The 13,681-nt window shown below is 47.4% G+C and overlaps 1 protein-coding gene across 1 annotated transcript in view; it reads left to right on the top strand.

Annotated features, from left to right (window-relative positions):
• The window catches only part of pfas (phosphoribosylformylglycinamidine synthase), a 308,371-nt gene that overhangs the window by 105,968 nt on the left and 188,722 nt on the right, over positions 1–13,681 (top strand). The window contains exon 7 of the mRNA XM_038812199.1: positions 891–1,078. Within this exon, the coding sequence (XP_038668127.1) occupies positions 891–1,078 (188 nt within the window). The remainder of the gene's footprint in view (positions 1–890; positions 1,079–13,681) is intronic.

Below are 13,681 nucleotides of genomic sequence, written 5' to 3'. Positions count from 1 at the left end.
GTCATTGCCCTGTGGAGGACACCATGAGGGTCACTACCATGTAGGGGATAACGTGAGGCTGGGGGACAACATGAGGATCTCTACTGTTTGAGGGTCCCTGTCGTGTGGGGGACTATGTGAGTGTCATTGCCCTATGGGGGACTACGTGTCACTGCTCTGCGGGGGACTACATGAGGGTCACTGCCCTGTGGGGGACTACGTGTCACTGCTCTGTGGGGGACTACGTGAGGGTCACTGCCCTGTGGGGGACTACGTGTCACTGCTCTGTGGGGGACTACGTGTCACTGCTCTGTGGGGGACTACGTGTCACTGCTCTGTGGGGGACTACGTGAGGGTCATTGCCCTGTGGGGGACTACGTGTCACTGCCCTGTGGGGGACTACGTGTCACTGCTCTGTGGGGGACTACGTGAGGGTCATTGCCCTGTGGGGGACTACGTGTCACTGCCCTGTGGGGGACTATGTGTCACTGCTCTGTGGGGACTACGTGAGGGTCATTGCCCTGTGGGGGATTACGTGTCACTGCCCTGTGGAGGACTACGTGAGGGTCACTTCTGTGTGGGGGACACAATGAGGTGACTGCCCTGTCGGGAACAGTGTGAGGGTCACTGCTGTGTGTGGGGCAAGGTGAGGGTCATTGTCCTGTGGAGGGCAACGTGAAGTTTATGGTATGTAGGTAGGGGGATGGAGGAAGTGTTCAGGGCAGGGGATGGTGTGAGAGTTTATGTGGCATGCAGTGATGTAAGGGGGTGAGTTGAATACAGGACACAGAGGGTCCCTGATGTACAGGGAGTTGGTGGGCGGCACAGTTGAGTGATTGAACTTTAAAGGTGCATGGGGTTGGATACATCGAGGTGTTGCATAGGTGGGGGACTAGCTAACACCTGAGGAGTGGCATGTTAGTGTCCTGTTTCGTGAAAAACAGCTTACTTTCTGAGTTCGACTTACTCCACAGTGCAATTACAGGGAGAGCCGTTACGTGTCTCTACCCCAACGATCAGTCACGTGCGAGTAAGGTGGACGTACGGAGCACAACAAGACATGTAATCTTCACTGCAGAAACACACAACTTCCCCACAGGTTTGTGTCACTCGGGATGTGTGTTCGTGAGATGCGACTCAAAATGTCGGGCATGTTGGTGATGTTATGGCCAGGGCTTAGAAACTCCAAAGTATATTATGAAGTCCATCTGACCTACAACCTTTATGTTGAATTTGGCTCAGTCTTCCCAGACCTTAGTTAACATATATAACTGAACACACAGCGAGAGTGTTATCAATTACAAACATAAACACACCCCACAGCTACAGTAATCTGTGTATAATACTTAATGAACTCCCCCTTAACTGTTCCAATTCAAAAGCAAAATCCAATTAAAACCAGAAAACTCCTCTTCAAAGGCATGGCCCAGTACACTGTATTTTCACTTGACTAAGACTGGTCACGTTATTGAAATTCTTATCCAATTTTCAACCAGCTAACTCCTTCCGGAAAGCAGTTACATCTCCAAAGCCACCACCAAGGTGATTTTACTGGAACAGATTTTTAAATTAAGAACAAGAGTCCACAGTTAGCAGCCAAACTCAAAATGAAACCAAAAACCTCAGAGCCACTGCCCCGTTCCACCCACAAAATTACATCACTGAAGCCAAAAAGACAAAACCCCTTCAGTGAGATGTGATTATCTTGTTTAGGATGTGTTACTGAGATATGAGTCCCAGTGTCGGGTATTAGTAGGATGTGATTCTCAGTGTAGGGCGTATTATTCAGACGCAAGTCTCAGTGCCGAGTGTGTTAGTGAGATGTGATTCTCAGTGCTCTGCATGTTAGTGAGATGTGACTCTCCATGTCGGGCATGTACATGAGATGTGATTCTCAGTGTCGGGCATGTTAGTAAGATGTGACTCTGTGTCGGGCATGTACACGAGATGTGATTCTCAGTGTCGGGCATGTTAGTAAGATGTGGTTCTCGGTGACGAGCGTGTTAGTGAGATGTGATTCTCAGTGTATGGCTTGTAAGTGTGGCAACCAGTAACTTCATTGCAGTGTTAATGTAAGCCATTTGTCACACTAAATGCGACTTGATTATGAGTGCTGGCCGTACGATTTAAATGTGAGTCCCAGTGCCGGGGGTGTTGTTGAGATGTGATTCTCAGTGTCGGGATACTAGTGAGATGTGATTCTCCGTGTCAGACATGTTGCAGAAGTGTGATTCTCAGTGTCGGGCGTGTTACTGAGTGGTTATTCTCCATGTCAGGCGTGTTACTACGATGTGATTCTCAATGTCAGGCGTGGTAATGAAATGTGATTCTCAGTGATGGGTGTGTTCCTGATCTGATTCTCAGTGTCTTGCGTGTTACTGACAGGTCAGATATGTTCCTGAGATGCAATTTTGAGTTTTGGGCATGTTAGGCTAATATTCTCATTGTCAGGTGTGTTACTTGGATGTGAAAACCAGTGTTGGATGTGTTAGTAAGATGTGATTCTCAGTGTCGGACATGTTAGTGCGTCCTCCGTGTCAGATTCTCAGTGTCGGCTGTGTTACTGGGATGTGATTCTCAGTGCCGGGGGTTAGTGAGATGTGATTCTCAGTGATGGGAATATAAGTGAGATGTGATTCACAGTGTGGTGTGTTAGTGCATTGATTCTCAGTGTCAGCTGTGTTACTGAGATGTGATTCTCAGTGTGTGGCAGGGAAGCATGGTGGTTAGCATAAATGCTTCACAGCTCCAGGGTCCCAGGTTCGATTCCCGGCTTGGGTCACTGTCTGTGTGGAGTCTGCACGTCCTCCCCATGTGTGCGTGGGTTTCCTCCGGGTGCTCCGGTTTCCTCCCACAGTCCAAAGATGTGTGGGTTAGGTGGATTGGCCATGCTAAATTGCCCGTAGTGTCCTAATAAAAGTAAGGTTAAGGGGGGGTTGTTGGGTTACGGGTATAGGGTGGATACGTGGGTTTGAGTAGGGTGATCATGGCTCGGCACAACATTGAGGGCCGAAGGGCCTGTTCTGTGCTGTACTGTTCTATGTTCTATGTTAGTACAGTGATTCTCAGTGTCAGCTGCGTCGTAAGTTGTGATTCCCAGTGACAGCCATGTTAACAAGTTGTGATTCTCCGTGTCGGCCGTGTTGGTGAGATGCAATTTTCAGTGTGTCAGGTTAATGCAGTGTTATTCTCTGTCAGCTGTGTTATTGAGATGGGATTCTCAGTGTCAGCTGTGTTAATGAGATGTGATTCTCAGTGTCGGCAGTTAGTGAGAAGTGATTCTCCGTGTCGGGGGTTAGTGAGATGTGATTCTCCGTGTCGGGGGTTAGTGAGATGTGATTCTCAGTGACGGGCATGTTAGTGAGATGTGATTCACTGTGGTGTGTTCGTGAGATGTGATTCACAGTATGTGGTATGTTATTGAGATGTGATTCTCAGTGACGGGTGTGTTATGAGCCAGGGTTTAGAGAACCCCAAAGTGTATCATGGAGTTCACCTTGACAATCCTGATTCTTTTGCTGCCAGTCTGGGCTCAATAAAATTTGAGACGGATTTGCAGGTATCAATTATTGTTTATTTTAACCAGCTAGCTGGGTGACTCACTCTATTGGGAGAGCAGGACACCACCAGTCTCCTGCCTCTTCAACAGCCAAAGTGCGGGGCAAAGGCACACAACATCTCATTTCATATCAAGTTGCATCAAGTTTCACATACATACGACCAAATAAGGCAACGGTACAAATGCAAAGCTCCCATAGGCTTTCCCCACATTCCTTAACCTGGCCTGAGGCCCCTTTTCCCAGTATCCCTGGCAACAAAGAAATGGTCTTAGTGGCTACCCATCCCCCTCTTCCTGCCTTGAATCCCAGTTGATGTTTAAAAGTCCACTAACCTAACTCCTTATTCTACTGCAGTAAAATTTACTCCTAACTTGGCCTAACTACCCATTATGCCTTTCTGTTCATTTCCTCAACCTGACCCACAACTTTTAATAGATTGTGGTATGGGGAGCACATGGCCCACTCTACAGGTGTGGTTGAGCAGAAATGGAAAAGTATTTTTTAAAACAAAACAATGTTTATTTTATGACGAAAGGGAAAATGCTGGAAAATCTCAGCAAGTTTGGCAGCATCTGTGGGGAGAGAAAAGAACTAACGTTTTGAGTCCAATGACTATTTGTCAAAGCGTCATCGGACTCGAAACGTTAGCTCTTTTCTCTCCCCACAGATGCTGCCAGACTTGCTGAGATTTTCCAGCATTTTCCCTTCGTTTCAGATTCCAGCATCCGCAGTAATTTGCTTTTATCCAGTGTTTATTCGACAAACTCAAGTTAACCTTTTTAAAACATACAGTGAACATCTTAGCAACCATTAATTCAAATACAACCCCCAAAGAATACAACACTAAGTAATGCTTACGCTGTTCTTTTAACATCCAGAAGACTTACAAAAGAAGCACCTTTTAACAGAAGCACATCAGGTTAAAGTCACGACTGAAAACATTTATAATTCTGAATTCACCAAATGATTAAGAGATAGTCTTTTCATGGCAGAGAGATCAGCAGTACAGCTGCTCTGTCTGGGTTCAGCTCCCACACTGAAAACAAAACTAAAAGACACCCTGCAGCAAACAGCCTAAAACAAAAGTAAAAAGCGTACAGACAGCCCAGCTCCACCCACTTTCTGACATCACTGCAGTAGTAAACACCCATTTCTTAAAGGTACTCTCAAAACAGATATTTATATACACACCCATTTATAAACACCCATTTCTTAAAGGTACTCTCACATGACACGTGTTAGTGAGATATGATGCTCAGTGCCGGGGCATGTTCGTGAGATGTGATTCTCAGTGTCAGGCATGTTACTGCTATATGATTCTCAGTGCCGGAGGTGTTCGTGAATGTGATTCGCAGTGTTGGGCGTTTCACTGAGATGTGATTTTCATTGTCAGGGATGTTTGATTCTCCGTGCCGGGGTGTTAGTGAGATGTGATTGTTCATGTTAGGTGTGTTACTAGCCTGTTGTTCTTTGTGTTGGGCATTTTACTAAGATGTGACTGTGTGAACTGTGTTAGTGAGATGTGAATCTCAGTGTCAAGGGTTAGTGAGATGTGATTCTCAGTGTCTGGTGTGTTACTGAGATGCTTGCTCAGTATCGGCGGTGTTGGTGCAATGTGATTTTGATTGTCGGCTGTGTTACTAAGATGCAACTCTCAGTGGTGGCTCGTGGTTAACACACGAGTGTGTTATTGAGATGCGATTCTCCATGTCTGATATTTTAATGAGATGTGATTCTGTTATGGGCTAGGGTTTCGAAAACTCCAAAGTATACCATGAAGTTCACCTGACCTACAACTGTTTATTGATTTTGGTTACGATGAGCACAAGAACCCGCCTTTCAGGTATTATTCAGCAGAGTTCTTAGGCGCTTTCAATCAAAAAACAAGCTTGATTCTACAAATTTAGTTAAAATTTGTATAAATAAACAAAGTAAGAATTGTTATCAACTACAAATGTAAAGAACCCACACAGCTACAGTAATCTATATATAACCCTTAATGAATTCCCCCTTAACTGTTCCAATTCAGTAACATAAGACCATAAGACATAGGAGAAGAATTAGGGCACTCAGCCCATCGAGCCTGCTCTGCCATTCAATCATGGCTTATGTTTTTCTCAACCCCATTCTCCTGCCTTCTCCCCATAACCCTTGATCCCCTTATTAATCAAAAACCTATCTATCTCTGTCGTAAAGACACTCAGTGATTTGGCCTCCGCAGCCTTCTGCAGCAAAGAGTTCCACAGATTCACCACCCTCTGGCTGAAGAAATTCCTCCTCATCTCTGTTTTTAAAGCAACGTCCATTCAGTCTGAGATGGTGTCCTCTGGTTCTAGTTTTTCCTACACGTGGAAACATCCTCTCCACGTCCACTCTATTCAGGTCTCGCAGTATCCTGTAAGTGTCAATAAGACCCCCCTCATCCTTCTAAACTCCCAATGAGTACAGACCTAGAGTCCTCAACCTCATTCATACGACAAGTTCTTCATTCCAGGGATCATTTTTGTGAACCTCCTCTGGATCCTTTCCAAGGCCAGCACATCCTTCCTTCGATACGGGGCCCAAAACTGCTCACAGTATCCCAAATGGGGTCTGACCAGAGCCTTATACAGCCTCGGAAGTACATCCCTAGTCTGAAATTCTAGCCCTCTTGACATGAATGCTAACATTGAATTTGCCTTCTTAACTGCCGATTGAACCTGCACGTTAATCTGAAGAGAATCGTGAACAAGGACTCCCAAGTCCCTTGGTGCTTCTGATTTCCGAAGCATTTCCCCATTTAGAAATGGTCTTTGCCTAAATTCTTCCTTCCCAAGTGCATAACTTTACGCTTTTCCACATTGTATTTCATTTGCCACTTCATTGCCCACTCTCCTAGCTTGTCCAAATCCTTCTTCAGCCCCCTTGCTTCCTCAATACTACCTGCCCCTCTGCAGATCTTTGTATCATCTGCAAACTTAGCAACAGTGCCTTCAGTTCCTTCTTCCAGATCATTAATGTATATTGTGAAAAGTTGTGGTCCCATCACGGACCCCTGAGACAGACCACTAATTACCAGCTGCCATCCTGAAAAAGACCCTTTTAGCTCTCTGTCTTCTGCCAGTCAGCCAATCCTCTATCATTGCCAGAATCTTACCCTTAACATCATTGGCTCTTAACCTATTTAACAGTCTTCTATGTGGCACCTTGTCAAAGACCTTCTGGAAATCTAAATAAATCATGTCCACTGGTTCTCCTTTGTCTAACTTCCTTGTTACCTCCTCAAAGAACTCTAACAGATTTGTCAGGCATGCTGACTCAGTCCTATTTTACCATGCACTTCCAAGTACTTTGCGCTCTCATCTTCATTACAGACTCTAAGTCTTACCACTAATGACAATCGGGCTAACGGCCATAATTTCCCGTCTTCTGCCTCCCTCCCTTCTTAAACAGTGGTGTTACAGTAGCACTTTCCGTCCTCTAGGACCCTTCCTGCCTCCAGTGATTCCTGAAAGATCGCCACCAATGCCCCACAATTTCATCAGCTATCTCTTTAGGACCCTGGGGTGCAGACCATCCGGTTCAGGTGCCTTATCCACCTTCAGACCTTTCAGTTTCCCCAGAACCTTCTCCTTAGTGATGGACACTGCACTCACCTCTGCCCCCGGATTCTCCTGGTGTTCTGGCATCCAACTGGTGTCTTCCACCGTGAAGACTGATGCAAAGTAACTATTCAGTTTGTCTGCCATTTCTTTGTTTCCTATTATTACTTTTCCAGCCACGTTTTCCAGTGGTACAAAGTCTATTTTTGCCTCTCTTACCTTTTTTATATTGAAATAAACTCTTCCTATCTTCTTTTATACTTCTAGCTAACTTGGACTCATATTTCATCTTCTCTCCCCTTATTGCTTTTTAAGTTGTTCTCTGCTCGCTTTGAAATGATTCTCAATCCTCTGGCTTCCCACTAATCCTTGCCACTTTGTATGCTTTTTCTTTTTCTTTTCTACTGTCCTTGACTTCCCTCGTCAACCATGGATGCCTTGTCCTGCCCTTAGCATGTTTCCTCCTTGAGATGAATTCTGCTCTGCTTTCCCCATAACCCCCAAAAAACCTCTGCCCATTGCTGTTCCACTGTCTTCCCTGCTAGTCTCCTTTTTCCAATCAACTCTGGCCCGCTCCTCCCTCATGTCTTTGTAGTTACACTTATTTAATTGTAATGCCGTTACATCTGATTCCTCTCAAACTGCAGGGTAAATTCTATCATATTGTGGTAACTGCTCCTAAGGGTTCCTTCACCCTTAGGTGAAGGGGCAGCACGGTAGCATGGTGGTTAGCACTGGGTTTCACAGCTCCAGGGTCCCAGGTTCGATTCCCGGCTGGGACACTGTCTGTGCGGAGTCTGCACGTCCTCCCCCTGTGTGCGTGGGTATCCCTCCGGGTACTCCAGTTTTCCTCCCACAGTCCAAAGATGTGCGGGCTAGGTGGATTGGCCATGCTTAAATTGCCCGTAGTGTCTAAAAGTAAGGTTAAGAGGGGGGGGTTGTTGGGTTATGGGTATAGGGTGGATACGTGGGTTTGAGTAGGGTCATCATTGCTCGGCACAACATCGAGGGCCGAAGGGCCTGTTCTGTGCTGTACTGTTCTATGTTCACCTTAAGATCCCTAATCAAGTCTGCCTCATTACACATCACCAAATCCAGAGTTGCTTGTTTCCTAGTGGGCTCTACCACATGCTGCTCCAAAAAAAACCTCTTAAACATTGCACAAATTCCTTTTCTTGGGATCCACTACCAACCTGATTTTCCCAGTCCACATGAAGTCGCCCCTGATTATTGTGATATTACCTTTTTTACATGCTTTCTCTATCTCCTGAATTATTTTTGCCCTTAATGCTGACTACTGCTTGGGGGCCTGTACATAACTCCCATCAGGGTCTTTTTACCTTTGCGATTCCTCAACTCTACCCATAGAGATTCTATGCCTTCTGATTCTATATCACTCCTTGCTATCGATTTAACTTCATTCCTTACTAACAATGCAATCCTGCCCCCTTTGCCCATCTGCATGTCCTTTCGATAGGACACATATCCTTGTATATTTAGACCCCAGCAGTGATCCCCTTGCAGTCACGTCTCTGTGATGCCCACATTGTACCGGCTAATTTCAATGTGCACAACAAGCTCATTTATCTTGTTCCGTATACACAAATCCAAGTAAAACCTAAAACCCCCTTTTCAAAGGTGGGGCCAGCACCCGGCATTCTTACTGGTATAAGACATTTAGTGACACTCTGTTCCCCTTCGAAACAGCACGTTTGCATTCATTCCAAAATGAAATGATCTCTTTTAAGTTATCAAGCAGTCTGGAAACAGCTTTTAAAATGAAGATACGTGAAGCCACTTCTTTCAACCTGTGCAGGTTCAAAACCAGTCCAAACTCAAAGGCGAAAGTAAAAACCACAGAGGAACCATACAGCTCCACCCACATATGACTTCATCGAGGCCATGTGGAGATCAAACACTTCTTAAAAGGACAATGATGACAATTTCAGTGTCCGGAATAGTAGTGAGATGTGATTCTCCCTGTCGGGTGTGTTATGTGATTCTCAGTATAGGGCGTGTTAGTGAGATGTGATTCTCTGTGTCAGGCATGTTAGTGAGATGTAATTCTAGGTGTCGGGAGTGTTACTGACATGTGATTCTCAGTATCGGGCATGTTAGTGAGATAGGTGTGCTGGTTAGGGAGATGTGATTCTCAGTGTGTCTGGTTAATGCAATGTTATTCTCTGACGGGCAGCAGGGTAGCATGGTGGTTAGCATAAATGCTTCACAGCTCCAGGGTCCCAGGTTCGATTCCCGGCTGGGTCACTGTCTGTGTGGAGTCTGCACGTCCTCCCCCTGTGTGCGTGGGTTTCCTCCGGGTGCTCCGGTTTCCTCCCACAGTCGAAAGATGTGCGGGTTAGGTGGATTGGCCATGCTAAATTGCCCGTAGTGTTCTAATAAAAGTAAGGTTAAGGGGGGGGGGGGGGGGGGGGGGTTGTTGGGTTACGGGTATAGGGTGGATACGTGGGTTTGAGTAGGGTGATCATGGCTCGCACAACATTGAGGCGCCGAAGGGCCTGTTCTGTGCTGTACTGTTCTATGTTCTATGACAGCTGTATTACTGAGATGTGATTCTCAGTGTTGGGTGTGTTAGTGAGATGTGATTCTCAGTGATGGGTGTGTTAGTGAGATGTGATTCTCCGTGCCGGGCATGTTAGTGAGATATAGGGCAGCACGGTGGCCTAGTGGTTAGCACAATCGCCTCACGGCGCTGAGGTCCCAGGTTCGATCCCGGCTTGGGTCACTGTCCGTGTGGAGTTTGCACATTCTCCCCGTGTCTGCGTGGGTTTCGCCCCCACAACCCAAAAATGTGCAGAGTTTGTGGATTGGCCACGCTAAATTGCCCCTTAATTGGAAAAAATATTGGGTAATCTAAATTTTAAAAAAAAATGTTAGTGAGATGTGATTCTCAGTGTTGGGTGTGTTAGTGAGATGTGATTTTCAGTGTTGGGTGTGTTAGTGAGATGTGATTTTCAGTGTTGGGTGTGTTAGTGAGATGTGATTCTCAGTGTTGGGTGTGTTAGTGAGATGTGATTTTCAGTGTTGGGTGTGTTAGTGAGATTTGATTTTCAGCGTTGGGTGTGTTAGTGAGATGTGATTTTCAGTGTTGGGTGTGTTAGTGAGATGTGGTTCTCAGTGTTGGGTGTGTTAGTGAGATGTGGTTCTCAGTGTTGGGTGTGTTAGTGAGATGTGATTTTCAGTGTTGGGTGTGTTAGTGAGATGTGATTCTCAGTGATGGGTGTGTTAGTGAGATGTATTCTCCGTGTCGGCTATGTTAGTGACATGTGATTCTCAGTGATGGGTGTGTTAGTGAGATGTGGTTCTCAGTGATGGGTGTGTTAGTGAGATGTGATTCTCAGTGATGGGTGTGTTAGTGAGATGTGGTTCTCAGTGTTGGGTGTGTTAGTGAGATGTGATTTTCAGTGATGGGTGTGTTAGTGAGATGTGATTTTCAGTGATGGGTGTGTTAGTGAGATGTGATTCTCAGTGTTGGGTGTGTTAGTGAGATGTGATTCTCAGTGATGGGTGTGTTAGTGAGATGTGGTTCTCAGTGATGGGTGTGTTAGTGAGATGTGATTCTCAGTGATGGGTGTGTTAGTGATATGTGATTCTCAGTGTTGGGTGTGTTAGTGAGATGTGGTTCTCAGTGTTGGGTGTGTTAGTGAGATGTGATTCTCAGTGTTGGGTGTGTTAGTGAGATGTGGTTCTCAGTGTTGGGTGTGTTAGTGAGATGTGATTCTCAGTGTTGGGTGTGTTAGTGAGATGTGGTTCTCAGTGTTGGGTGTGTTAGTGAGATGTGGTTCTCAGTGTTGGGTGTGTTAGTGAGATGTGGTTCTCAGTGTTGGGTGTGTTAGTGAGATGTGGTTCTCAGTGTTGGGTGTGTTAGTGAGATGTGGTTCTCAGTGTTGGGTGTGTTAGTGAGATGTGGTTCTCAGTGTTGGGTGTGTTAGTGAGATGTGATTCTCAGTGTTGGGTGTGTTAGTGAGATGTGATTCTCAGTGATGGGTGTGTTAGTGAGATGTGGTTCTCAGTGATGGGTGTGTTAGTGCGATGTGGTTCTCTAGGTTGAGCGTGTCAGTGAGATGTGATTCTCATCTCTGGCATATTCTTGAGTTGTGATTCTCAGTGTTGAGCATGTCACTGAGATAAGATTCTCTTATGTCAGACTTATTACTGCAGGTATTGTCAAACTCGGGCGGGACCCGCGGGTGGGTCGCGGGCAGGTGTCGGGAGGGTCGCGGAGCCGCCGGTTGCGGCGCTCCCGATCGCGCAAATCCGCACGAACAGCCGGCTTTAATAATGCCGACTGCGAGCGGCCTTCAAAATGGCCTGGAACATATAAAATAAATTCGGCTGCATTGAGCATGCATGCCCAATCATCGGTATGCATGCGCATTTAGGGCAGCACGGTAGCATTATGGATAGCACAATCGCTTCACAGCTCCAGGGTCCCAGGTTCGATTCCGGCTTGGGTCACTGTCTGTGCGGAGTCTGCACATCCTCCCCGTGTGTCCGTGGGTTTCCTCCGGGTGCTCCGGTTTCCTCCCACAGTCCAAAGATGTGCAGGTTAGGTGGATTGGCCATGCTAAATTGCCCTTAGTGTCCAAAATTGCCCTTAGTGTTGGGAGGGGTTACTGGGTTATGGGAATAGGGTGGAGTTGTTGACCTTGGGTAGGGTGCTCTTTCCAAGAGCCGGTGCAGACTCGATGGGCTGAATGGCCTCCTTCTGCACTGTAAATTCTATGATCTAAAACCATGCGCATGTGCACCGATGATCGGGTACGCATGTGCAGTGAGGCCGCATTTTAAAAATATGGTCGCAGTCTTTTTTTTTCAAGTTTGGGGGCCAAAGGGACCCAAAACCATTTCCTCCTTTTTTGTCAGCAACAAACATGGTCAGAGAAAATGGTGGGTCGCGCAGGTCGGCCGGCGTGGGTCACGCAGGTCGGCCGGCGTGGGTCGCGAAGGTCGGCTGCCGTGGGTCCCGAAGGTCGGCCGGGTTGGGGTTGCACAGTCGTTTGGTACCACATCTATCCTCGTTGCTGGCCTCGAACAGGTTTTGGAACAGCCTGACAAATTGCCCCCCAAGTATCCAGGAAGCCTTCCTCTGACCCTCGGGTGGCGTACTTAATCTTCTCCAGGTGAAGAAATTCCGAGAGGTCAGCGAGCCAGTCTGCAGCTGTGGGTGGTGTTGCTGATCGCCAGCCGAGCAGGATTCTCCGGCGTGCGATTAGGGAAGCGAAAGCGAGGGTGTTGGCCCCCTTCTCCATGTGTAACTCTGGCTGCTTGGATACCCTGAAGATTGCCACTATTGGGCATGGCTTCACCCTTACCCCCACAACCCTGGACATTGCCTAGGAAAAGTCTGCCCAGAACCCAGCAAGTTTGGGACAAGCCGAAAACATGTGGGTGTGGTTGGCCAGGCACCTCTGACACAGTTCACATTTGTCCTCCACCTCCGGGAAGAACCTGATCATTCGGGTTCTGGTCAAGTGCGCTCTGTGCACCACTTTGAGCTACATTAGGCTTAGCCTTGCACAGGGGGAGGTGGAGTTAGCCCTGTTGTTGTCTGGTCTCGTCTGGGAGCCCCTCCAGCTCTCTCCCTCCCCCATTTGGGTTCACTGGGAATACCTCACTTTTGCCCAGGTCAAGTTTGTAGCCTGAGAAGGTTCAAAACTCTTTCAGTATTTGCAGTATTGCCTTCAGTCCCTCCTGTGGCTTCGAGACATAGAGGAGCAGGTTATCTGCATAGAGACTCTGTGCTCTCTGCCTAGTCTCCGGATCCCCTTCCAGCTTTTCAAGTCCTGCAGGGCTATCGCCATGGGTTCGATTGCTAGCCCGAACAAGAGTGGGGACAGGGGGCAGCCCTGTCTTGTTCCTCTCTGCAGCTGGAAGTATTCAGAGCTGGTGGTGTTAGGTCAGACACTCGCTTTGGGAGCGTTGTACAGGAGCCTCACCCAGGCGGTGAATCCCCCTCCTAGCCCAAATTGTTCCAGTACCTCGAGGAGGTATTTCCGTTCAATTCTGTCGAAGGCCTTTTCTGCGTCCAGGGAGGCGATCTCCTCTGGTGTTCTCTCCCCGGGGTGGGGGGGTCATTATTACGTTCAGCAGTCACCTGATGTTGGTGGCTGCCTACCCTTGACAAAGTCCGTTTGGTTCTCTGCGACCACATCTGGTACACAGCCTTTTGGCCAGGACCTTTGCGAGTATTTTCGCATCAACGTTCAGCAGTGAAATGGGTCTGTATGATCCGCGTTCCGTCAGGTCTTTATATGGGTAACAGTGAAATTGTGGCCTTCACTAGCGTTGGGGGCAGCCCTTGCCAGTGAGACCCCGAACATGTCCCTTGGGTGTGGGGCCAGGACTGGTGGAAATGTTTTGTAAATGTCCACCGGGAACCCGTCGGGTCCCCCACAACTAGTAGTTCCAGTCCGTCGAGGAACTGTTTCATCCCCGCTGGGGAGGTGTAGAGTCCCCGGTAGAAGGTCTCAAATGCCCGATTGACCTCCTTTGGTTCTGTTACCGGTCTGCCTCTGCTACCTGCGCCATTTCCCTTGTGGC

The sequence above is a fragment of the Scyliorhinus canicula genome, chromosome 11 (genome assembly GCF_902713615.1).
Source record: "Scyliorhinus canicula chromosome 11, sScyCan1.1, whole genome shotgun sequence".
Lineage (NCBI taxonomy): Eukaryota > Metazoa > Chordata > Chondrichthyes > Carcharhiniformes > Scyliorhinidae > Scyliorhinus > Scyliorhinus canicula.
This window is presented reverse-complemented; position numbering and strand designations above follow the sequence as displayed.